General features: G+C 37.5%; 1 protein-coding gene across 1 annotated transcript in view; it reads right to left on the bottom strand.

Annotated features, from left to right (window-relative positions):
• Positions 1 to 20,288: 20,288 nt before the first annotated feature.
• The window catches only part of Frzb (frizzled related protein), a 30,275-nt gene continuing 23,533 nt past the window's right edge, over positions 20,289 to 27,030 (bottom strand). The window contains exons 4-6 of the mRNA XM_076866128.2: positions 25,942 to 26,146; positions 25,483 to 25,546; positions 20,289 to 21,806 (exon numbers count right to left, since the gene is read on the bottom strand). Of these exons, the coding sequence (XP_076722243.2) occupies positions 21,690 to 21,806; positions 25,483 to 25,546; positions 25,942 to 26,146 (386 nt within the window). The 3' untranslated portion in view covers positions 20,289 to 21,689. The remainder of the gene's footprint in view (positions 21,807 to 25,482; positions 25,547 to 25,941; positions 26,147 to 27,030) is intronic.

Genomic DNA, 27,030 nt, shown 5'->3' with positions numbered 1-27,030 from the left:
TAGAGAAATGCAAACCAAAACTACTCTAAGATTCCATCTCACTCCAGTCAGAATGGCAGCTATTATGAACACAAACAACAATATGTGTTGGCAAGGATGTGGAGAGAAAGGTACACTCGTACATTGCTGGTGGGACTGCAAATTGGTGCAGCCAATATGGAAAGCAATATGAAGATTCCTTGGAAAACTTGGAATGGAACCACCATTTGACACAGCTATCTCACTCCTCGATCTATACCCAAAGGACTTAAAAAGAGCATACTAGAGGGACACAGCCACATCAGTGTTTATAGCAGCACAATTCACAACAGCTAAACTGTGGAACCAACCTAGATGCCCTTCAGTAGATTAATGGATTAAAAAAATGTGGTATATATACACAATCCATTTTTCTGATATAAGGATGCTGATTCATAATGGGGTTAGGGAGACTATGGGAGTATTAGATGAATTCTAGATAGAGAAAAGGGGAGGGAGGGAAAGGAAAGGGGTATGAGGATAGGAAAGATGGTGGAATGAGATGGACATTATTACCCTAAGTACACGTATGAAGACATGAATGGTGTGACTCTACTTTGTGTAAACCAGAGGTATGAACAATTGTGCTTTATATGTGTAATATGAATTGTAATGCATTCTGCTGTCATATATAACAAATTAATAATTTTTTTAAAAAAAGAAAGTAGTGTCATGACCTAAAACAAAAGCTTCTAAAAGTCATAGGGAGACCACCTGAGGAGTAAAGCTGACCAAGTGACTGGACTGTGCTTCTTTGCTGCTTCTAGCCCTTCTCTAGTTGCTTTGAAGGTTCAGCAAGGCCTTCGAGAGAAGAAATGGTTAGAAAGACATAAGCACTTTCTCTTTTTTCAAATTGGTGAAAATGGATTCATCTAGGGAGTTTTAACTTCTTAAGTATCATTCACTCTAGGAAGCCTTGTTTTCTTATGTTTTAGAACATTCAGGGTCCCATTTGACTCTTCAAAAACAAATTTAAATGCCACTTTTCTGTTTCAGTTGTAGTACTCACCTTCACCAATTCAGAAAACAGCTATCTTGTCTATTGATGGTTAGAACCCCTGTTCCACTTAACTCTGAGGTTTTTAAATTCTAATTTGTTAACTCTGGTTGTATATAAAGTATATTTACACCATTTGTGTCCTCATACATGTGCTTGGGGTAATGATATCCATCTCATTCCACCATCTGTTTTACCCCCTGCCCACTCCCTTACTCTCCCACCCTTGTGCTCTATGTAGAGTTTATCTAATCCTCCCATGCTCCCCCTACTAACCCCACTATGAATCACCCTCCTTATATCAGAGAAAACATTAGGCATTTGGTTTGGGGGCATTGGCTAACTTCACTTAGCATTATATTCTCCAACTCCATCCATTTACCTGCAAATGCCATGATTTTACTCTGTTATTGCTGAGTAATATTCCATTGGGTATATATGCCACATTTTCTTTACTCTGAGGTCTTTTTAAGGCTCATTAGTGTCCCTTGCCATGAGGATAGGCACTACAAAAGTAAAGTTGTTTTGGTATAGTTAATTTATCAGAGCTAATAAGCATTATATGGTGTCTAGAGAGAACACTGAAATGACTTACATAGGATTTTGTTCTCTTTTTAATGGGTAGTCTCCTGTCACTTGAACCCTTGGCCGTCTGTAAGAAACAGTACTGGGCACTCCTCCAGCACCCACACTCTCCCCTCTGCAGGTCACCCACCTCTCTGCATCACCTCAGAGCTTCACAGCCCAAACTGGATTTTGTCCCAGCACCGTGTGGACACCGATAGCTCTACATGAAGGGGCAGCTTGCCTGGGCCTCCATCTGAGACAGCCTGGCCCTCCCATCCTCCCTCTTTACCCCAACACAACTGAACTACAGGGGGGCTCCACATTCCAGGGTTTCAACCAATGAGAGAAGAGTCACTGGATACACTTTTCCAGCGTAGCCCCTAACACAACCTCTCCTAGACTTTTATTTTCCCCTCAAACTCTAAGAATTCAGTCTTTTGAATCTTTGCAAACCTCATTTCTTCCAACTCTCATTTCTTTAAGGAATTGTCCAACTTAGGTTGTTGTGGAAGAGAAAGATGAAGGGAAAAAAAAAAGTAGGGTATTTTATGGATATAGAAGCAAAATACACATGGTTCTTTCCAGACAGGCTTGCCACTGCAGGGTGCCAACAGAGTGATCCTTTACCCATATTTCTTGGCACATGGAAGACACAGACACCCCAAAAAACACACCTTTAAATTTTTCTTCAGATTCTCTTATGCCCATTGCAATCCCCCCTAGTCTTTTCTCCTCAAACTTCTCTACTTTTAAAATCCAAAGCTTCCTCTCCTCAATCTTTATAACATTCTCACCTTATTTTTTCTTAAAGTCCCTTTCTCACTGAAGAGCCTGCCTCTTTGGCACTGGCTCAATGCCCCTTCTTCAAATCTGAACCATAAACAAGGATAACACTTCTGGAAGTTTTCTAGGGGTGACAATACCTTAGGAGGTGCAGAATGGCTCAGGGTTCATATCACAGCAGTGGCTCTCAACATGTGGTCCCCAGAGTGGCCACAAGCAGTGGAACTTGGAAATGAAAATCCTCCACCTCATTCTGGACTGCTGAGTTGGAAACGCCCAGAGTGGGGCCTATAAATCTGTTTTCACAAGTCCTTCAGGTGATTCTGATGTAAGTTAAAGCCAGAGAGTATGGTAGTAACTAACCATTGCCACATGGTTCTCATCCAACCCTCATTACATATCAGAATCACCTTCAGAACCCTGGGGAGCATTTACACTTATAGATTCTTGGGACCTACCCCCAGAGATTCAGCTTCAGTTGGACAGGATGAGGCCCAGGATTTCTAAATGATTTTAGTGTCTTTGCATAGTGCTAAAACATTGCACTGTCCTCAAATAAGAATTACATGGGAAAAGATATTTTTCTATTCCAGAGGGTTCGACTGAGGAGGGGAGGGGACAGCATGGTTTTCCTAATTGATCTGAAATATTTAAATATCTTTTTTTGTTGGTGGGGGGATCCTGGGGATTGAACTCAGGGGCACTTGACCATTGAGCCACATCTCCAGCCCTGTTCTGTATTTTATTTAGAGACTTGGGCTCACTGAGTTGCTTAGCCCCTTGCTTTTACTGAGCCTGGCTTTGAACTCAGGAACCTCCTGCCTCAGCTTCCAGAGCCACTGGGATTGCAGACTTACATTTAGATATTCTTATAACCTAACTCTAAGTTAGTCATTTACATATGTAGACAGCAAGACTGCATGTTCAATGTTTTTAAAATTTGCTTTATTAAAGTATATAGTTTTTAGAGTTTCAGAGGAGCACATGTGGTAGAACTGCTCAAAGTAAGCCCAACTATTCCCAGCATCATAGACACCCAGATTGGCTACAGAGCACTGTGGTTCACTGATGGCTGGCTGGGTGCCTTCCCCCTTAACAAATTTAGCAATCCATTAGGATGGTGCCCTGGACAACTGGCCTTCTCACACCCTCCTCACCACCCCCAATCCTTTGGAACTCAGCTACAATTCTGCTAATGTCTTCAGACAAAGGCATCATTTTACTCAGCTTTTATTAATAGCAGCGAGTGTTAGAGACTTTGAACACTGAATCTCGTGGGGAGAAACGTTAGTGGCGGGGTGTGGATTTAGGCATTACTGTCACCTCATCAGGCCGTGTTTCCACTTTCCTTTCAAAAGAACCAAAATAGACAATGGAAAAAAACACCAATTGCAATTTTCCAAATGGAAATGAAATACTGCTCTGGGGGTTTACTAGTGAACTTTATGTTTAGATAAAGTAACATAAACAATTACACAAATCTATTCTTTTGTGTGACTTAATCTGCCTTCATTTACTGCCAGCTGATTTGATTTAGGGATATTTCTTTCAACTTCAATAATCATATAGCATGTAGTTATAAATCATAGAGTCTTTCAAGAAAATTAAAGGTTGACCCAGCATATTCAAGTTTCAGTATTTTTATCTTCTTTGCATGAATTACCTTGATTTTCTCTTAACAATAAAATAACCCTCAAATCCAGAAAGTTATCTGGTTACTGCAGAAACAATTGCCCAGCTGTAGTTCAGGGAAAATCACCAAAAGTCATGTGGTATTTATAAGGAACTTGAGTGCCAGCCTGTCTCCATGCCCAGCAACAATAAAATGTTTTTAATATCTATTCCGTGCTCACAGTGTGGTGAGTGAGTATAAAAGAACGACAGAGAGAGGCACTGTGGTTGTCCAAGTGAAAATGCCTCTGGTCTTTTGCTAAGGATAATCTAAACAGTTCCGGGAATGCACATCCACGGCAAATACTACCTGCTGAGAATTCCATAAAATCTGGAATCTTGTCTTGAAAGTCATCTGCGAAACCCAGTCAAAACAAAATTGAAGGAAATACTACAGAGATGATTTGAGAACTGGTCCAAGTCAGAAACATCGCTGATGTATAGGTCGTCAATGCCATGAGACATGTAGAGAAGTGCTCAGAGACATGAAACTTGAATTTCTCCTCCCACAAACTACAAGTGTATAGAGCCTAAAGGAAATTGGGGAGGAAGTAGACAAGTTTGCATATGGAGAGATCCCAATCCCTTCTGAACTTCCAAGTGATTGGAAGTTCCTATCTGAGGACCTAAGAAGACTTGGCCAAAGACACAGTGAAAGGGAAAGACAAAGCCCCCCAAATAAAAACAGGCATTGTGGTGACAAAGCAGACAAGGCACCTAGCCAACTCACCAAAGGGAAACAGAGCTTCTGGGCTCTGGTGGTAGCAGATTCAAAGCCTTGATGACCCAGAGGTGTAACCTTTGTGAGGAGCCTTCTTGGCTCAGTTAAACCAAAGTGGAGGTTTTAGCCCTCACATACAAAAGAGCCAGTAGAGTTAGGGCAGTGTTCTTCATTAGACCTGGTAAGAGCACATGCAACAGGACATGCAAACTCTAAGATTATGCCTCTTCAACTTCCAGGGACCCTCTGGAATACTCCACCCCTGCATGGGAGTACAAGTGGCAATTCCTAAACTATGGAAGAAATTCATATGGTGAACCCAAAGCTACCTAGACTGGACAGACCCTTCAGATTGGAGTAAACATCGTGTGTGAGGAGCAGGTGCTGAGCACATTGAGGGTTTGATGTACTTAATTGAGTATTAAAATGAATCACTGTGCTAACTTGTCTAGTTATGCCCAAGGTTGTGGGTTCAATCCACAACAGGGCAAAAAGATAAGATAAAACAGAGTCCTTAGTAAGCAACATATTTTGTAATTTTTTTTTTTTTTTTTCCAGACAGGCCACAGTTACCCAGGGACTCAAAGATTTGTGCCTCTCTGCTCCCCTTTTAAGTCGTTACAAATGAAAGTACAGCTTTGAGGAGTGATTACATAGTAAAAAAATAATAATAATAAAATAAAATATAACAGACTTTTAAAGTGTCTCTATTGGAAATAGATGATAATATTATCCCCCAGAACAAGGACATAATCTTCAGCCTTAGCTCGTGGCCATTTTCTGATTAGTCTGCAGATCAGTCGAATCTATAGAGCCAAAGTTGACATCGGACCATTTATGCCTCAATAGTAAATGACTATTCAATACAACAAAATGACAATATTAATTTTGGTAGACTTTAAATGCAAATAGCAGAATAAGGAGGTGGCAATATTTGAGTCAATCTTGAAGGACGTGTGTAAGTCAGTCAGTTTAAGAAAAGCTACAATTGCTGAACTCTGAGCGTTGCAAAAGTTAATACATTGAAACTTTCTTCATAGGGAATTTAAAATATTTTGGGCCCACAAAAAAAATGTATTTAAAATGCTGATTGCATATTGTATTAGGAAAATAAAGCTTACAGAATTATAGTTGATAATTTGAAAAATTAGAAATTTTAAGACTCATAAAAATCAGTAATACCTGTGAACAGGTAATACCTATTGTACCAGAAGTAGGCAGAGTGCTGAGGGCTCTCTGTGCATGGTCACACTTGGTTGTCTAGTAGGTAGGTTATATTAGGTAGGTATGTTGTTATTCCACCTCTATAGATTGGATGTCAGGTTTATGACTAGCTCCTGAGTTTACCCTCCTCACCATGAAGTGATTAAATGTCTTGTCTTTATTACCCTCTCCAAATATAATGAGCATATTGAGATCCTCAGAAATGTTTATCACCAAAGTACAGGTATGTTGGGAATTACTTTGTTGGCACAAGTTGTGAAAGTGAATGCCTGGGCTCTCAGATGTTATATTTTTCAATTTTTCAGTGGTTTTCTTTGACTTTTGCTTCTTAACTATTTTTGATGGTTTTACTATATTTTCCCCTCTACATCTTTCCCAAATTATATGCAGACTGCCAAATACAATCTTTGAATGAAACATTTTGGTTTAACAGAAATGAGAACCAGGGGGGGAATAAAAAGATGTTTTGATTTTCTAGCATTTTTAAACCTACTTTTTCTTATGTAACTGGAATCATTATAACTTTGAGTCCTACTTTATTCATTTATATTCCTCCATAAGCATTTCTTACTTTATTAAACACTACTCCCCAAACATTTAACAGTTGATACTATTTTATCAAGTGGCTAAAAAAAAAAAAAAAAAAAAAAAAAAAAACAGGTCTCTTGACCTGTGCAGTGATATAAAGCTAAATTTGAAACTCTTACTTTAGTCCTTGAGATCTAGAAACTAATCAGTGGATATTGCTCTGAAATGATACCTAAAAGGCTATTGCAATCAGTAAATTACATAGCATGTCACACTTGATCAATTTTTACTATATTAACAGTGTTTACACGTTTCTCGAGTTTCACAGGGAAATCAAATAATTGACCACAGCTGGCAATATTTTATTTTACATGGAACACCGCAGCTGGAGGAATTCCAGCCTAACCTTGAACAGGGCTCTAATTGACTGCAAACATTTAGGGGCAATGTCTTGAATGCTGGCTGATTTTCTCTCCTTTCATTTTGTGTCTGAATGTTTTTTCAGAAATATTCATGGCCTTCACTAATATCCAGGGAGAACCCAGGTGCCCAACAAGCTTTGTTCTAACAATGAAAAGCAGCTACCCAGCCATGCAAGATATAACATAGGAATATTCTACTTTGTGAAATATTGAAACTCATTTGAATCCTTCAAACTTAATAGATGTTTCAAATCATTAAGCAAGGATAGTACCTTCAGAAGACTTATTTTTCACAGGGTTTTTGTAAACAAGAATGAAATAAAAATGAGACAATCAAAAGAGAAATAAAACATTTTTTCTGTTTCATGAGTTTTCAACCTCTGACTGATATGTCATATTTTACCTGAATCAATTGATTTAAAGCAGAAGTAGTGTGTGTTGCAGCTTTGTTCATATCATGTTTATTCTGTGGGAATGTTAAAATACCATTGCAATAATTTGGTATTAGAAATGTCAAGTCTATTCTACTGGCATAATCCACAAACTTTGAATCAACATGTTGTATGATTTAGAATTTAATTTTCCTAAAGATGATTAGTTTTCACTTGGCACTGCAAGACAAAGGTGGGTGGGGGGGGGAGAAATGGCCAAAAGAAGCATTTTCTGAGACATTTCCTTGACTTACTAAAAATAGAGACTCAGAATCAAAGAACCCAAACTTATTACAGCTGCTTTTTCTTGACAGAACAAAGCATGCTGCTGTCCACAGTAAAGGCACTTAAGGTCCACACTTGAAATAACAAAAATAATCCTTAAAAAATCAAATAACTACAATATGTCATTCCCGAATCTTAAAATACAATTAAGAGCCAATTGGAATCAGCTGAATAAAACATTTTCTAATAAATAATTGTGTGTATGTACATATGTAATTCCCACAAACTCTAGTCTCCTACAGAATAATGTTAATGTTAAAACTTTGATAAAACAACTTGTTTCAATTTGGGCATACTTTATGTATACAGCAACATAAGAATAAATATAAATTGCTTTCAATTTTAAAATGTAGGTTTAAAATATCTGCTTTCCCAGTGAGCAGCTTTTAAGCCATTCTATTTTTAGCAGACTTCAAGCTTTTACTTTCAGTGTTTTCAAAAATCTCACTTTTAAGAAAACATTGGCTGGCAACTTTAAACATGCCCCCAGTTTCTACGGGCCATTTTCCCTGGCCTTTCCTAGGTTACCATAGACACTGCTGTTATACACCCTACCACCAGGCATCAGCTTTAGGGGTATAAGAAATCTCGTGGGTACATTGTCCTGCAAATTACTTGAATAACACCCCAAAACTTGTGTCATCTAGCACTTAAAACAATTAGTAGTTTTTTTAAGTGGTAAAGACATGTCAAAATTGTTAGTAAGATGACAATAATGTCACACAATTTTAAAAACTGGTAACTTCAGTTTATGTGACCCTAACATGTAATTGCCAGCAAATGCAGGCTTTATTATTATTATTATTATTATTATTATTATTATTATTATTATTATTTTTAACCCTAACCCATAATAAATGCCTGCAATCCTTCCCTTCCACGGGTGTCAAATAGAGCTGATGTGTTGGCAGAGTGTCTTTTGTGACATCATGTGTGGGAATTTAGTAACCTTTTCATGACCACAATTAGAAATAACAAAGAGGTATGTATTCATTCAGTATAAATTCTTAGCATTACTAGTTGGCCTAGGCTGGTGAAGTTATTAGACTATTTCCTATCTGGTTCATTGTGTTTACACCTGGATAAAATAAGCTTGTGGTGAGAGGGTTCTCATGCTTAAGGCTAGACACCCGTTTATAGGGCAAAAGGCAACAGGACCATTTAACTTTTAGCAAAGTGTTTTTCCATTAATTGGGCCACACATTCTAACAAGCACCATTGCACACGGTTTGGTCCTGAGAAGATTTGCAAGTGTTTTGTGTGTCTTTTGTTAGTTCCACCATACAGTTTACCCTTGATTTAGCAGACTACAGTTATACAAGACCTTTCTTAATTGCTTTTCATGCATAGTTGGGAGACACAGCAGGCAGTCTTTAAGCAAAGGTTTTGTGGTCCCTAAATGGTAGCTTTAAGTGCCTGCTTTCCTGTGTTTATTGTTGACAATTCAATTAGCATGCCAAAGCAGCTGTGTGCTGTCCAAGGCAGGGTCAACCAGACTGCACATGCAACTAATTTTATTAACAGAAAGCAAAATTAGCTGCGGTGCATTTATCTTACATATTTACTAAAAAGCATCACGGGAAAATTGAGCTGCTTTTTCCAAATTTAAATTCATCTTGTGTAAAGTCAGAAACTTGAGCTTTTTTTTTTTTTTTTTTTTTTTTTTTTTTTTTTTTTTTTTCCATTTGGTAGCTAGTGAAAAGTTATTCCTTTACTCTCTGTTCAAGCTTTAACAAAAGCGACACTTGGCAACAAGGAGATGAAGACCTCATGTCTCTTGAAGGTTTTCTTTTCATAAAAGGTGACTTCTTTAACCAAAAAAAGGCCCGCAGAATGCTGAATTATTTAGCCGCTTGCAGTAGTTTAAATGTAACTGGTGAGAGACAGCAACAGTGCAGTTACGTGTAATAAAGCTGAGGAGAGTAGAGGGGTGGATGGGAGAAGCTCCTAGGGTAGAATCTGGCTCTGTCAGAGGATTCTGGAACAATCTGCTGGTATGGTTACCTTCTGGAATTGCATGCCACCGTTCCCCTGGGTGCGTTAGAGCTCGGGGGTGAAGGCAGATCTCATTTGGTAATGAGATTGGCTACAAAAGCCATGTATGACTGTCAGACAGTTAACTTGTCCAGCCAAAAGCAGAATTGGAGTTATTTTTCAGATTCCACATTTTTGGTACTGTTGACTTCAATTGTGCTAACATGTACTTTTTAATTGGTTTGACTTTAGACAATGAAGTTGGAGGACAGCTGAAGAAAGTCTGAGTTGGAGGCAGAAATGATAAAAGATGTAACCCCATGAGGAAATAGCATGGAGTGGCTATCTGCCCTATTTAGTTTACATACCTAAAATTCTACAAATAGGCAGAATTTGAAAACTGCATTACTTTTCTTTCCAGCACTGCTGGCAATGTCGCCTGAATCATCTTAGTTTAACCCTATCATAATCTTTGCATCTTTTCCCACTTATCTCTAAAACATTATCTTACCATTAATTTGTAATCTTTTTTTCAAGCACTTTATTCTCTGAGCTACATCTCCCGTCATTTTTATTTTTTATTTTGAGAAAGGGTCTTGATAAATTGAATTGTAATCCTCCTGCTTCAACTTCCTTGTAGCTGGGATTACAAGTGTGTGCCACCATGCCTGGCTTACTTCACACTTCTGTAGAGTTTAATACTTGAATGCCAAGCACCTCAAAAAGTGTTTTTACTCCTAAAGCTCTTGTGTTGGCTTGCTTCTTGTGCTTGCATCTTTTATCATTTTTCGCTACATTCCTCACTCCTGCTCTTTTTTGTTGTTGTTAAGCTTTGAACTAAATATTGCAGAAATTGTGTGTGAAGGGTCAGAGGACAGAAGTCCAACAAATATGGGGTATAAAAATCCATAGGTCACCAACTGTCATCAAAAAATAGAGAAGAATCAGAAGGAAGGGGTTCTGAAGATAAGATGCAAACTAATTCGTACTAAATCTACTGATGGAAAACTTCATATGGAGTTGAATGCTGATTGCCTCTTGCATTCTTCATGTTGCAGTAACAGATGGTACCCACCAAGAGATTAGTTCTTTGCAGGCTCATGATCTCCTTCCTTATCCCAAAGTTTTTTTCAATACCAACATATTCTCTAAAAGCTTAAATGAAAACATTGCTTTAAAATAATACTTTAACTGCATTTGCAACTACTGATTTTGTATACTGGTCTATATTGTCTAAGGAAAAGGTAAGTTTTTGTTGTTGTTGTTGTTAATACCAGCATAAAAAATTACTCCCCTCTTACAATATACCTTTATTTCCCAAACTTTTTTAAAATTAAATTTTATTTTTTAATTGTAGATGGACACAATACCTTTATTTTATTTATTTCTTTTTAAGTGGTGCTGGGGATCAAACCCAGTGCCTTACATATGCCAGGCAAGAGCTCTACTACTCAGCTACAACCTCAGCCCCCATTTCCCAACCTTTTGAAAAATCTCTAACGCTATAGACACTACACACAAATATAGATATGTCAGGATCCCATACCACCAGATCACATTTAATTGCAGTGACACTTTGAACTTTCAGTTAGACTCAAAAGAAATTCCAAAGACAGATTAGCTGATATTTTTCTTACTTGCTTATCTGCAAAAATAAGTTTTTAGCTCCAGGAAAAATATCTCCGAACTGAAACCTTCTAAAGGCAAAGTTTTAACCCACAGATGCAATGTTGGCTACATTTCACGTATCCTTTAAGAACCTGATCTCTTCATTGATTGAAATGATTCAGTGATGGTCATATAATTGTTTCTCACAGGCCACAAAGAAATGTAAACTAACTCAGATAACAGAGTTAAAGTCTGATTTATTGAGATGGCACTGTATACATATTTCACATGCCTAATTCATTCCTGCACACTCCAGTGGGATTAAATGATACAGATCATGTCTAAATCCATAATCCTGCTTTTAGATCACCTTCAAAGAGATGTTGACATTGACATAGTTACACATATAAAGCCAGATCCATTATAATATTAACAAATGCCTTCCTAGATATTCCTGATACAAATTTTTGTGATTATTTCAACCCCTGGCAGTACTTCTACCTAACTCCCAAAATCTTTTACTAAGAATCCTGCAGTTCCAACTGAAAGCAGCTCTTCAATGTATTCCAGTTTTGAAACTTTGTCTTATGTCAAATTATGAAATGAAAGACCAATAGTAAGAACAGAAGTAAAAACTGTAATTATTTTAGAAATACATTATATTTGCCAAATAATACTAGTTCTTAAAGTTTTCTTCTAAGTTGCAAGTTCGTGTATCTGACTACTTGCCAACTCAACACCTCCCTACTGAGCAGCTCATCTGTATCTCAAACACGTCACAACCACATCAGAATTCTCAATCACCCCCACTCAGCATCTGCCTTCCCCTGGATCTTTCTGTCTAGCCAGGAGCAACACTATCATCAACCCACGGGCTCAAGTCTGAAGATTGCTCAGGTCATCTTTGGCTCTTTTCCCAACTCTATCCATCCACCAGCTAGTCCTGTGATCAAAATCTAATATATACCTTTAATCTGTCCACTTTCTTCCATGGCCTATGGTAGAAACCAGCCTAATCCAAATATGTCACTTCTCACCTGGAATACTTCAACAAGCTCCTTTCTCTGCTCAAACCCTAAACCCACATCAGTTCCAGGAGATCTTTTAAAAACATAGATCTGATCATGTCCTTCTCCTGCTTAAAACCAATGATTTCACCCATCACTTTCATGCAAACCAACTCCTTAGAATGGCTCCCGTGATCCTATGAATCACCCCTGCCACTTTCTTCAGTATATCTCCTACCTTTCTCCCAATTTCCCATCAACTCCATCCACAGCCTCTCTAGTTCATTAGGCAATTATCAACTTCAGAGTTTTCCAGTGGCCCCTCAGACCTCCAGAACTGCTGCCACCACGTGGATTAAGCATGGAGAGCTTCCTCTTGTCCTATTGGAATTAATTGAAATGTGCTTTCCTCAGAGAAGTCTTATTTAACCACCAAATGTGAACCCAAGCTGTGTAAAGCCTGAAGTGTAGATGATTTGAGAGAAAGATTTTTATGGGAAAATATTTTTTAAAAAATCTTAAATTTGCAAATTATGCAAAAACCCATGGTCACAGAAAAACCCAGGGTCTCTGAAGGGGCCAGAACAAGTGAAGGACCCTAAGCTTATACATATGAATTTCACATTTTTAATTTAGTGACCACCCTTGTTAAGCTGGTTTTCTCCCCGCTCTTCCTCCACCCTCTCTGTGACTGCCTCCTGTTTATCCTTCCTAGCACATCCCAGTTTGTTACTTGCATGTGGTCTGCCTCTTCCATTAGCCTGTGCATTCCAGCAGGGCAGATACTGCAGGACCACCCATCACTAACCATAGTGTCTGGCACAGTAGCATTTGGTAAATATTTACCATAGAATTACTGAATGCTGAAGCATCCTTTGAAATTAGCCGTGCCAGAAAAATGTAAAGAACTGTTTTAAAATTTGAAATTCGTACATCATTGAAGCAGTTTTGCTTTCTTTTTCTTTCTCTCATGGTGAGAAGCAACCTATATAGTATGACAAAATTCCAGGTGCAGAGAAAACAATCATTATTCCCTCTCTATCTATCCCAAGGCTCAGGAATTTTAAGGCTACACCTATTTTCTGAGATTAAAAAAAAAAAAAAAAAAAGGCAGTTATCCAACAGTGTTGGGCCTAGTTACCTGGCTCAAAATCACCATCCTCTGATTCAGGGGTAGAGCTCTTCTTCAGCATGGTTCCTGGCTGTGGTGACACCAGACTGGGCCAGCATCCTCTGTGAAGTTCTGGACATTCCCCTGCTCAGGTCTAACCTTTCCTGCGTGTTTATGCACCTGTTCCCTTGTTTATTCGTATGTTTGTAAATCAGCTTGGTCTCATCACTGTGAGACATTTCCCACTCTCTGGCAAAAAGCCCACCCCCTCTCCAAGGAGAGCTGGCACCTTCACTTCAGCACATTTGGAGCTAACTTGCTTCTTCCTGAATGTGAAGAAGAAAACTAGGTCTTGAAATTTTAGTAGAACTTACTAAGATAATATTCAAGCTAAGTGTGAAATACTTTCAAATTGGTTATTGAAGAGTAAAGTGTTGAAAAAATGACTTTAGAAGATAACCTTTATATCATAGGTAAGTATTTTTTGTAATTTGACATATTATGCTAAAACCTGCAGTGTAGTTTCATAGCAGGAATTGTTATTAAACCCTAGAATTATCTACAAATGGAGAACATTAGATGTCTTCTAGTGTACTCTTTTTGAATGGATAAACCACTATATTACACGGTTTGTATTTGTCTTTACCTGAAATAGGTAAGAATTAGTACAATTTCAGATCTAGAATGCCACAAAAAATTTTGTTTGCCTTCCATTAAAAATTCATCAAAGCAATAATAATAATAATAATAATAAAGAAAAGCTGCACAAATTCAGGAATGAACTCCAGTTTCTTTTGCATTTGTATGAACAAACTTCATTTCATTTGTTAAGTGGTTCAGAGTCTACGCCATTCATTTATTTGTGCAGGTTAAACAGTTAGCTTAAATGAATATTTTACAGTTAAAGTAACCTGAGCTAGGTTAATTATGACAGCAATTGAACTTCAATCCCATCCCTTGCAGACTGAACCTTGGTATGAGCATATTCAACTCTAAGCTACAATACCTCAAACTTCTGATTGGGAGCAGTTTCAGAATCAATTCACATTCAAATAAAAAGGCACTCCAGTGAGAGCACATTAAGATGTTTAAATTACAGGGCATATGGGATTCATCAAGCAAGAAAAGCAGTTGTAAATCAAGCTCATGGTGAATGGGTTAAACACACAAGAAGGTTTCAGTGCTCAAGCAACACTTCCCAAAGTTTTTGGTGTTTTTTTGTTTTGTTTTGTTTTAGTAACTTAAGTGAAAAATTTAAGAAAATAGCAAAAAGTAAAAAAAAAAGGTTTTTTAAAATAAAAACTTCCAATTCAATTGATAATTTTTTACCACCGCTCAAATGCCCACTTTAAAAAATAAATGATAATGAGCACAAGGGCCTCATTTCAATACATACGACTAGAATAATGGGAGAGAGGGAAAGTCAGAAATGAGACCAGACTTTCAAAGAATTTTCTCCTTTGTCTTTGTTTCTTCTTAGATTCTATCATATGTGGATTGTGTGTGTGTGTGTGTGTGTGTGTGTGTGTGTGTGTGTGTGTGCTGATGGAGCCTCCTATTCCACTTCTTTCCTTCAATTTTTGTAACAAAATAGGTGTTTCTTGAATGCACATGTAGGAACCAAGATAATGAAAAAAAGACATAGTATTCCTAAGGAATATGCCTTTGCAGGAAAAAAAGATGATTGGTTGACCAGCGGATCCTCAGGATAACTGTTCAAGTTGGGGGTCGTAATCTCAACTTTTATCCTTTCTCCCTTTTTAATCCCTTTTTCTCTGATTTACATAACTGGTAACCCTCATGAAGATTCCAGGCTTCCTTTCAGCTCCAGTTTCTTAATAAGCTAATCAATACTAAGGAAATCATGACTCAATAAATTTCATACGAACTTAATTTTAAGCAAACTTGTGAAATGAACGATGTTTTGGTTACAAAGACTGAATCTCTAATGGTAAGACTTCAAAGTCCTATATCAGCACAAACCCAACCTTTTGTTTATTAGTCAAGTTTCTATGCCACCAAAACCAACAATTTCATTAAGTCCAAAAAATAAAATCATTCAAAAAATAAGCATTCAATTAGACTTCAGGAAGGAAATCTACAGTTCATCTGCCAAATCCAGCCCACCACCTGTTTCTGTAAGTTTTATTGTAACTCAGCCAAGCTCAGTCATGCACATATCATCAATGTCAATTTTTGAGTCTCATCTACTCAGAGGTGAGTAGTTGCAACAGACTGTATGACCTACAAAACCTTGAATATTTACTAGGGGACCCTTTAGAACAGTTTGCCAACCCCTGGATTATATTATTCCTTGGTTATTGCCTATTTTTCTAATAAAAACTAGTTCAAGCCCTTTATGAGTTAACCTTATTTCCTAGTTTCAGTAAAATCTGCCTCTGTTTTGAGAAGCCTCAGTGTATAGCCTGGAATGCGGGGCCTGCACTTTTGAAACATAAACACTTTGTCTCAATGAATTTTAGTACTTCAGCAACTCCCTAGGAAATGAAAAACGCCAAGAAGCTCCTCTGACAAAAATTCAACCCTTATTGAGAACTCACATCTTTCCAAGTGGCCTGTCCTTGCTACCAATGACAACCTTTCTGGCGAGCCAAACGTTTACAAATAAAATTAAGAGAAAATTATTTAACATAAAAGAGCAAAGTAAGCAAAACAATCTATGGCTTACAATGAATAATAGTAAAATATTAAAACTCCATCCACCTAAATCAAGGATCAATTAAATTAACCTGGAAGTGGACATCTCTATAGAAATAACCAACGTGAAGTATTAAACTTCCTATAGGTTTACCATCTTCTGTTTTTTAAAGTGGATGGAGAAGTCTTTTGGTTTTTTTGGTTACCAAGATAATTCAAAACATTTAGAATAAAACATCAATTTGCATCAGTGATAGAAATATTTGTAGAATTGAATACTATGTCGTTTTTCATCATCTTATCTCTTTAAAAATTGAATACGTATTCATCCAGTCTCCTGGTCATGCAACTTTCTAAGCACACTTCTCTCACTAAAGGAAAAGTATGAAATTCGGGCTGGGGAGATAGCTCAGCTCAGGTGGTGGATTGCTTGCCTCGCATGCACATGGCCCTGGATTCAATCCCCAGCTCTGCCAAAAAAAAAAAAAAAAAAAGTATGAAATTCAATTTTCAGCTTGAATTTAAGTTAGTTGAGTCTGGCCTCTTATACATGGAAGGAAGAGAACAGGGTAGGGAGTAGGATTTCTTGGAAGCCACATTTCCTTCCAGGCTTGGTAAGCATCTGTAGAGCATTGTTGAGGAATGGTGTACCTCATAGAGAGTGTTCTGGAGTAACAGGAAGGATAATCCTGATACTAAGCATCGATCATGCTCCAAGTTCTGCTCAACAGCCTCCACTCCGGTCATCTCTCGTACTGAAACTCAGAGAGGAGACTAAACATCCAGTGAGACAGATAGTGGAAATTTGAATCCAGGTGTCTCACTTCTGAAGTCCTTCTCAACGTGAAGTAAGAGGGTCTTCATGATTGAATGTCTCAAAGTGCCATTCCAAGGAAAAAGGAATATGGGCAATTGGAGTTCTAGGTGTTGAGACGTGAGATGAGACTCACGGTGAGACTGCCTGAGCTGGGAATCTAAAGGAAATCAGGATGAGCTTCATGATGTTGATCCATGGATTTAAAGAACGTTAGACAGTTTCTTCTATTTGCTTCATACTTGACTTTCTAATAATACTGTATATACTTACTGCAGGCAAGTGTTTGATTTAATTTGCAGAATAGGCGTGAATAGCCAGGGAAGAAAAAAATGAATGCATGAAGCCAGGACAGTATCATCTTTGTAGGTATGTTATCTGAGTTTCTTGTTCCTCTTTAAAGCTTTGATATATGACTTAAGTTATAGGTCATGGGGTAAGTTTTTCAGTAAGAATTCTGTTCATCTTGATCTCTTCTTTTGCCAAGTTCTCCTAGGCTTATAATTACTCACTTCAAATCCTACTCTTTGAAGATTTCCCCCAAAACTACCAAATAATGTAGAAATAAAGACATTAGAGAAAATCCAATCAACTTTACTTATTAGCTTTGTCATTCAGTATGAACAAGAAATACTTTGTTCCCTGTTTCATAGAGTTCATAGAGCTATCCTGTGCTTCACACATCACCCCTGACCTGCATTTGCTGATGCCTCAAGTCCAGCCCTGCCCTCCTAACATCAATCCCAATTCATGTGGCTGAGCATGCAGGGGGCATGGTGATGGCTACTTGGAAGTGTGGTCATGCCTTTCACATTCCTGTGGTTAGAGGAAAGCTCTTTTATTTTCTTTCATTTCTGCATCAGCATCCTCTACAGTCCACAGATCCTTTCCTCCTGGACAAACTTCTTTAAGCACATCACATCCTTTCCTCCTTCATGGGCCATCTGAGTTCTCAACACCCACCAAAGTAGACAAAGGATGACATTTGTACTTTACCCAAAGGAGAATACCTTTAGTTATCTTGCAACAACATGTTGAATTCCTGTCATAAAAAAAAAAAATACTTAATGAAAGAAAAGCAAGGGGAATTAGGTCATGTAGAATAGCTCTCTTTCTGGATTGTGGGATCCATGGGGGACTCTGGTAGGGAGAGATAAAGAAAATGATCTGAAAGAAAGAAATGGGAGTTCCCAATGGAAAGCGCCATTCTGGTTTTATTTATAGCAACCATCAACTTTTAATTTCAATTTTCCTCCAGGCCTTGTTGAGCACTGTTAACTTCATACTTTTCTCCAACTTCAAGGGAAAAAAGAAATTAGAACATACCTTTTTTTTTTTTTTTTTGGCTGAAAATCACATATCTCCAAACTATTAATATTAAAAGAATTTGTTTGCTCATCTGAACACCTGTTCTGGAATAATTCCATGGAAAATTTGATTTTGTCGGGGAGGACAACTGAAGAAGTGAAGTGACAGTATTTGGGATTAAGAGTTGTAACTCTGTCATGTAGACTTTCTGACATACAGTCAATAGATATCAGCTTAAGAAATAAACATAAGTAGCTGCTACATGACTTATACGTTGTTTCAGTGTTAGAACACATTTCCTTTTGTTGTTGTTGTTTATTTGGTTATTGTTTTGTGGTGCCCAGGACCTCGGGCATGCTAAATAAGGGCTCTTCCACTGTGCTATGTCGCCAGCCCACTGCATTCACCTTTTCATAGGCAACTGCAATGCTGGGAGCCATATAACTTGGGAAATAAGATTAAGAGTTTAAGGCCCAGATCAGCTACTTACATATCTCTGAAGTTCTGAATCCTCAATTTTCTCATCTATAAAATGGGAATAATAATATCTACTTCACAAACATTCAAGGAATAAATAACACATGTGCAAGTGTTTTATGTAGAGTGGCCACTGTTAGATGTTATTACCCCTAAGAAATCACTATGGAAGGTATGACTATATTGCTTTTGTTATATTGATACAGTTGGGAACAATACTTTTAATTCTATAGGGCAGGTTTCAGTAGCACAGTATTAGAAATCTCTGATTTAGTTCATTTTTATTATCTTCTTGAATGCTTGTGTGTACTAAAATATTAAAATTCATAGAGCTAAATAAATATCAGTCTTGAAATACTTTTAAAAATAATTTTGCTTGTTGAAATCTAATATCAAGTAATTTCTTGGAGAAGGCAATAACTAGTGCTATTTACTCACAGTGGTTGTAAGTTTTGTATTTGCCTTATTAATAGATAACAGATGTGGAAGGACATGGGTTTGTCCCACCCCATCCCCAAATGCTCAGTGAAACAAGTCAGATTACACTGTATGTGACACAGTCAAATACTCACAACGGAGGAAAAGAGAATCCGTGTTTGCTCCCAATTTGTATCAGTTTATTCAGCATGCATCTGACTTTATTGTTGTTGTTGCTATTTGACTAAAGAAAAACAAATTTTTCCTAAAGAAAAACAAAATTTTCTAAGAAATTGTAATTGATTTTATAGATCTCAAGATTACTGAGAAGGATGTATGTATATTAAACCTTTAATGACTTTCTTGCAGTGAGTATCTGAAAGAGAAGCCTGTAGAGAGGCACTAATGAGATGTCTCTGCACTACAGAAACTTCAGAGTAGACCCGACTCTGCAGTCTGAGAGAAATGTATCAGGATAAAATCACGCTATCTCCCAAAGCGATCTGTATGTAGTTCATTACTGAAGATACTGTATCTATCAAACTGAAAAACCACATGGACTTTATTCAAACTGCAGCAAAACCAAATATCTCCAATACAGAATATGAAAATGGATATGGCAAAAACACTGCTAAGAATCTGGCCCTCTTTTGTTTATACTTATCATAACTATATATGCATTAAGCACCAATTGTGTCAAATTCCTATACAGAAGCTAATTATAACCCTCCCTTATCAAAAAAAAAAAAAAAAAGACTGCAGTTGCTGGAAATGTCTCCAATATTCATTGCACATTAAACTGCTTCATCATTGGGCTGTGGGTGTAGGTCTACTTGCCTAGTATGTTCAAGGCCCTCAGTTCCATCCCCAGCACAAAGAGAAAAAAAAAAAAAAAAAGAATGAAAGAAGGAAGGAAAAAAGGAAAGGGGAAAGGAAGAAAGAATTCTTCAGTCCTAGAAGCTCAAGTTGAGGCACAAATACCAGGAAGAGCAATTCTGAGGTTCAGTTCCCCACTTTGGATTTCATCACCACCCTGTGACACCCAAACATACCTTAAGGTTATGACAGCAACATCTAGAAAGAGATGCCCCTGCCCTAGCATCAGAGAATACAGTCCAAAGAGCAGATAGCAAAATTAGCTGAAAGCAACCATTTGATAGCCAAAAAGCCTACTCAGTCTCCTACAGGCAATGGTAAGAACTCTTTCTTTTGGGGTTAGAGAAGTTGTTGTTGGTTGGAGTCTATCAAAAATGAAAAGACAGCACCATTTGCTTCATAAGTTTTATTTTCAGCACACCATAGCTTAGAAATTTGGTTCTACTAATATCACACATGTAAACTGCAAGCAAAGAGACTTTCAAGTGATGGCACATGCTCTAAGGAACCCTGATGGAGGAAGTTAAAAACATCATTTGTTTCCCATGGTCCCTGGGGGTCTCACTGCAGCTTGGGTAATGAGAATGTAGACGTGGTTCCAATGTCAGAATAATCTTTCCTGACAACTATAATTCCTTTATTAAACTTTTTCAATTGAGCATTAAACAGCACAAATCTAAGTGATAATGTCAGGCCTGTGCACAGTCCTATACTTTAGATCAGCTTAGGTATGTGAGTGCATAGACACACACATACACACAGATACACACACACCAAGAAAAATAAAGAAAGAAATTTTTGCACATTTCACTGTCCTGTAAACTACAGCATTTTATAGAGCAACATGCCTTTTTAAAGGAAAATCCTGGTGTGAATGTGTACATACTTTCTTTTCCTGGTCAATACATTAAATCCAATTTATTATGAAAGAAGGGTGGGGACACTTCCACCAACGGGCTTATTTAGAAGGAAGCAAATTAAACAAAACTATGGTGATAACAAGCAGATGCCTAGTTATAATCCACTTCCCTAATGCTGATTAATGTATTCATGAACAAATCAAATATATTGCCAAAAGAAGAATGCTACTATTAACGCCCCAATGGCTACTGGTTTCAATTGTGCTTCTTAATCAGGCAAAATGTTCTTTCCTGGGCTCCTGGCACTATTTTTTTTTTTTTTTTTTTTTTTTTGCTTCCTGCCAATCTTGGAAATAATTCATCTGTGTGTCATTTCCTCATAAATGCTTCCTGGTGCTTGATTGGTTTGCCTGTACTTGTGTGGCATTTGATTTCAAACTGTCATTTTACCTTTATAAACCTTTAGAACTTCCTAAGCATGAGAAAAATGCCCAAATGGCAGACAAAAATAAGGCTGTAATTACATCAGCAGAGAACATTTTAAGCATATCTAGCTTTCTGCATTATAGCAGAAATCGCTCCTTACAGTCAATTTTGTTTTTCCAGTCTGGGTGCAGAACATGAAATTAACATCTGGGGACTCCAGCAAAGGGGCCCTAGTATCAACATGTTTAATTTATTGTTATTACCCCCCAAAAAAGTTTCTTCATGATTACTAAAATAGGAAATGTAATATATTTAAGGATCTAACCCCAGGCCATTAAAAAGGTGAGTGGGGGAGAAAAACAGAAAATAAAAGTAATATCAGTTACCACATTATTTTTGTAGTAAACAATAGAATGTGACGTGCAATAGTGCAATTTTCCTTTGCTAGTCCAGCAATGCGAGTCTCAATAGGAAGTCCACTGATGTTACTCTTCATATTTCAGGATTTAGTTGCGAGCTTGCCGGGGGTTAGAGTTCCTGCCAGACTTCTGATTCTGAGTGGAATCACTAATGCTAGAGTCACTTTTACTCAGTCCAAGATGACGGAGCTTCATATCCCAGCGCTGTGAAATTTAAAAGCGAAAATAAGTCATATGCACCTATCACCAGGGTCACTATTTCTATGACTTTTAACAATGAGATAAGAATGCCAGGTCAGATCTCTAAAGCACTTTGCTACTTTCCCAAAAGTATAAAATTCATATCCCAGGGTAATAATGGAACTGTACTCTATGAACATAGTTCTCAGATTTTAAAAAGCATAAAGTTGGGCATTGATAATATGTTTAATAATATTTTCATATCAAAGCTTAAAATTAAAATTTCCATATTTATAAATGGTGATGCAAATATCTACCATTATCTGTGAGTATTTCTTGAGGTGACATACAAATGGAAGATTTATACACAGAATTTTAGGAGGGGTTATTTTTCATCTTCTTCTCTAAAGAAAACATAACAGTATAGACTTTTAAAACCTGTTTGAACCGGGCATGGTGGCACACATCTGTAATCCCAGTGACTCAGGAAGTTGAGACAGGAGGATCTCAGGTTCAAAGCCTGCCTCAGCAACTTAGGGATGCCCTAAATAATTTAGCAAGACCCTGCCTCAAAATAAGAAATAAAAAGGACAGGGGGTGGGGACTAAGATCGTGGCTTAGTGGTAGAGTGCTCACCTAGCAGATGCAAGGTCCTGGGTTCGATCCTCAGCACCACATAAAAATAAATAAATAAAATAAAGGTAATGTGTCCAACTACAACTAAAAAATATATTTAAATAAAAAGGACTGGGGATGTTGTTCAGTGGTTAAGCAATCCTAGGTTTAATCCCTGGTACCAAAAATAAATAAATAAGTAAAACCTGTTTGATGTGAGCAATTAAAAATATGGAGGGATGGTGTCTCTAAAATATTTTTCTAAGCAATGTCTATCAACTGCAACAAATAAAACAGACAAGATCCTGCCCTTGTTTTAATTTCTTTGGTCTGTTTTGTGGTTCTAGGGATTGAACTTGGTGTACTCTACCACTGAAATACATCCCTAGTTCTTTTAATTATTTTTTATTTTGAGACAGTTGCCCAGACTGCCCTTGAACTTGTGATCCCCTGGCTTCAGCCTCCCAAGTAACTGGGATTACTGTGAGTTATTGTGCCAGACTTCATTCTGTTTTATAAAGCAAGAATTGCAATTTTTTAATAACCACTTTCACATTTACTAACAGTACATATTAACAATGCCAAAAATATTTACATATAATGTAAGAAATTAAATGGAAGTTATGTTTGAGAATGTAGGTAGTGAATAAGGACTACAGATACATTTCTCAAACTTTGATGAACATAGAAATCACCTCAGGATCTTGGGCTAGGGATGTAGCTCAGCAGTAGAGCTCTTGCCTAGCATGAGTGAGGCCCTGAGTTCAATCTTCAGCGTGCGCATGTGCGCGCGCACACACACACACACACACACACACACACATACACATACACACAAAAAGGTACATTCTTATTTAGTAGGTCTGAGATGGGGCTCAAGGTCATCATATCTAATACTCTCTGAGGTGATGCCTATGTTGCTGGTCTAAGGAGCACACATTAAGTAGCAAGAAGCTAATGATCAGATGGCTCAAGTTCAAATCCTTACTCCCCCACTTACTTACAATGCAAAGTTTTTTTTTAATTTAATGAACCTCATTTCCATCATTTCTACACTGAAATTAATAATAGAACCTACTTATGATTGTTCTGAAAATTGACTAAAAATATCTAGTGATAGCACATACTTAGTTAGCTATTAAAATTTTTCTATTACTGAAAATAAGTCTTCTTTTCAGCATACTTTACTCCCCTATCTTATAGTTTCCATATTAAAAAAGAAATTCTGATCACAACTCCCCAAGGCAATTCAAATATCTTAATTTAAACAATCTGCTATAACAAAGACTTAGGCAAACCAATCATTTGTATGGAAAAACCCTAAAAACTTCTTTTAAAAATACTTAATCCACCCACCTATAGAGAAAACATCAGCTGAAAAGGGCAACTTTGATTAAATAAAAAACTAATATCCTCCATAAGATTATTTTGTATAGTCTCAAGTTGACTGGTCAACTAAGATAGGGATCTTAATAATTCTGGTTAAAGAGACTTTCCACTCAAACACTTTGGCCCCTACTAAGTACATACAAATAAAAAATGGTTCAAGTTATTGTTTATTTCTTCCATTAGTCTGTTTAAATCCAGACTGTGAACATAAATGATCTCACAATAACTCTGTGAGTTCCCCATGGCAAGCAAGGTAAACACGTTGTCCCCTTACTAAGAGAAGGGACAGACAAGCTAGGCATCCTGTGGACAAGAGCAGCAGTGAGGCTCCTTACATGCCCTGCAGCGGAGATGTCGAAAGCCCTTCCAACCAGTACAGGAATTCAGGACAAATTCCTGTTCTGCATTAGCAGGCAGAAAACCAAATTAAAAGGACAGAAAGAAATTCCAACATGCTGAAGAAGAGCCACTTCTTTAGTAAACACCAAACTAACTGAAGAGAGACATAATAAGTCTAGAACGGTGATAAGTCTGCACTTGGAGTGCACCTCTCTTTGACAAATATGTGGAGAAAAGGGAACTTAACCAGTGATAGTTTCTCCCTGCAAAAGAGTGCCCTCTACATTTTTTGTAGGTCACTTAAATTCAAATGTGTCTGCTATGCTGAGTGCCAGATGTATAAGATCAACTGCCCAGGGGTGTTTAACTTACTCTGTAAATGTTTCCCAAGCCTTCAGACTTGCAGAAGGAAGAGGATGTATTATGTTTGGTACAGTTCCCACCCCCCACCCCCACTCTAACACATATCCTTTGAGATTCTTTGACCCCCTATGTATCACCCCCCACATTCCTTTCTTTGAAACAGATCTGCTTAGTACAGTAAGAAGAAATGAAACCTTCTATAATGAAGTAATTTCCTACTTCATTTTTCTTTATATCAATTTCAGAATCTAAGAATCCTTGGATTAAAAATAAAGCTACAATACTGTTGTAAAGACCTACTTTGGTCAGGCAGGCAGATGATTCAGGCTAAACCTTGTGTATAGGAATTATTGTCTGTGCATTGGACAACTTTGGTGTTTTCCTATCACCATTTATTTTCCCTTCTTATAGAATCATAATTTGTTCAAGGAAGCCTTACCCCTAAAGGGGGAAAAAATCCTAGCCTCTCTTGAAGCTAGGAAATGGATATATATATCCACTTCTGACCAAAAGTCCTAAGAAAAAGTTGCTGAAGCTCTTGGAAATCCCTTTTTACCTCTCCTTTCTTTCTACCTGAAATGTAACGTGATGCTGGAGGCACAGAAGCCATCTTGTAACCCCCAGATAACTGTGAGGATGAAAGCAACACCCTAAAAACATGGCAAAGCATTAAGCAATCAGGTGCCTGGGGCCCTAATGATAGATAATGTGGAGCCTCCCTACCAGAAATGGACTAACTAAAGCTTGACTTACGAGACGTTGTGGCAACTATAGTTTGATCTCTGATATACAAGGAGCTCATTCCTTAAATGAAAGAGATATTAAAGACAAGCTAGCAAACTCAGTTCTTACAAATTATATATACACACACACATTTTCATATATTATATTTTAAAGTTTTAATATTCTCATGTGGTTGTAAGTGACAGGTGGCTGGTTTTCTACTTTTATTTTCTGTACACTCTATTACTTTGAACATGAAATATAGGCTTACCTTAACTTTTTTGCCAAGTCGATCCTTCCATTTCTCAGCTATAGAGCCTTCCACCAAAAGTAACCTGTGTTTTTTTTAAACAAGCAACCATTTTTGAAAAAGTAAAGCATGTTTTTAAAAAAACATAAGGAATCTAGTGCCAAAAATGACTTCATATGTTTATTCTAGAATAGGAGAACCCAGTTTGAGAACAGTAATTTTTAACCTTTTGGGAGTCATGGTTAAAAACAAAGCTAGGACTCCTGTCTCAAAAAAAAAAAAAAAAATGCCCACCCATAAATTGCGTGCACAAACTTTGGTATCCAATATATGAAATTCAGGGATCCAGTTACAACCTATCTGTAATATCCAAGAAGACAAAAAGTCCTAAGGTAAGGGTGTCACAGTAAGGTCTCTAAAAAGAAACTCAGAGGGTAGGGTAAGCAAAGACATTATTCTGAACCCCAAAGTGTGAGTTACCTGGAGCGCTCCTCATCTTCGTAGCCCATGATGATGTACTCCTCATTGACAGTAAGTGGAGGACACAGGCAGCCAGAGCTGGTGTGAAGGTTAATGGTGTCCCTTGGGATGTTCACCAGAGACGACTTGAGAACCTCCTTCACCTCCACCACTGCAGTCACATCATGGCACTTGGTCTTGACCTCTTTGACCTTAGCCCGGATGACTGTGATAGAGGAAACAAAGCTGATGTGCTGTTTCCTAACACACAAGCGCCCTATTCAAAACAGACAATGAGGTTTCTTTCCAGCCAATTCTTATCCAATTGATGCTCAGTGTTTGGAGAGAGATTTTGCCTGAGCCTACAGTGAGTGATAAACTAAATAACATGCCTATCCTCCAAGTGCTCAGCCCCATCCCCTTCTAATTTGTGTGTATGTGTATATTTGCATGTATAATGCATATATGTGTGTGTTTCATTTTGAAAAATCCAATTAGATAATCAAAGGTTGAGTGAATAATCTGGTACAATTTTCCCCGAAAGTTTAATTTTAGATATGTGTGTATACATATGTGCAATCCCAAATGCTGCCAACAAGAATCTGGACTATATTAATTTCACCACATGTAAAGACCTCTATTCACCATGCTTTGTTTCTGCCGCTGGGCCTATCAATAGGTTTCTCGTTGAGAGTCTTTTTAGTGTTATAAACTGTCTTGTTTAATAGTGTTCCCAAATTCGTTCATCAATCTTTTCATCCTCTCATCTTAGCTCACTCTTCCTTTGTTTCAGTGCATATTATCTTTTATGCTCCCCTTTAAGCATACTAAATTTTCTTCTTGAATAAAAAGTTGTCATGGCTAGACCTTGTTTCCTGCATCTATCTACTCAGAATTCAGATGCTCTAGTACTCCTCCCCATGGTGTATTGTGGGGTCCATTCTAATATGCCAATTGCATCAATCTACCTCTCACAATAGAGGCACGGGCACTGGACCTCAACTTTCAAGAGTCAGCTTCACTGCTCAATGTGAAGACAAATTGCCTTCAGATGTAAAATCAAAGTAGTTGACTTAGAACCTAGAAAGCACAGGAGCTGGGGATGAAGCT

Source organism: Callospermophilus lateralis, chromosome 9 (assembly GCF_048772815.1).
Source record: "Callospermophilus lateralis isolate mCalLat2 chromosome 9, mCalLat2.hap1, whole genome shotgun sequence".
NCBI classification, from domain to species: Eukaryota; Metazoa; Chordata; class Mammalia; order Rodentia; family Sciuridae; genus Callospermophilus; species Callospermophilus lateralis.
This window is presented reverse-complemented; position numbering and strand designations above follow the sequence as displayed.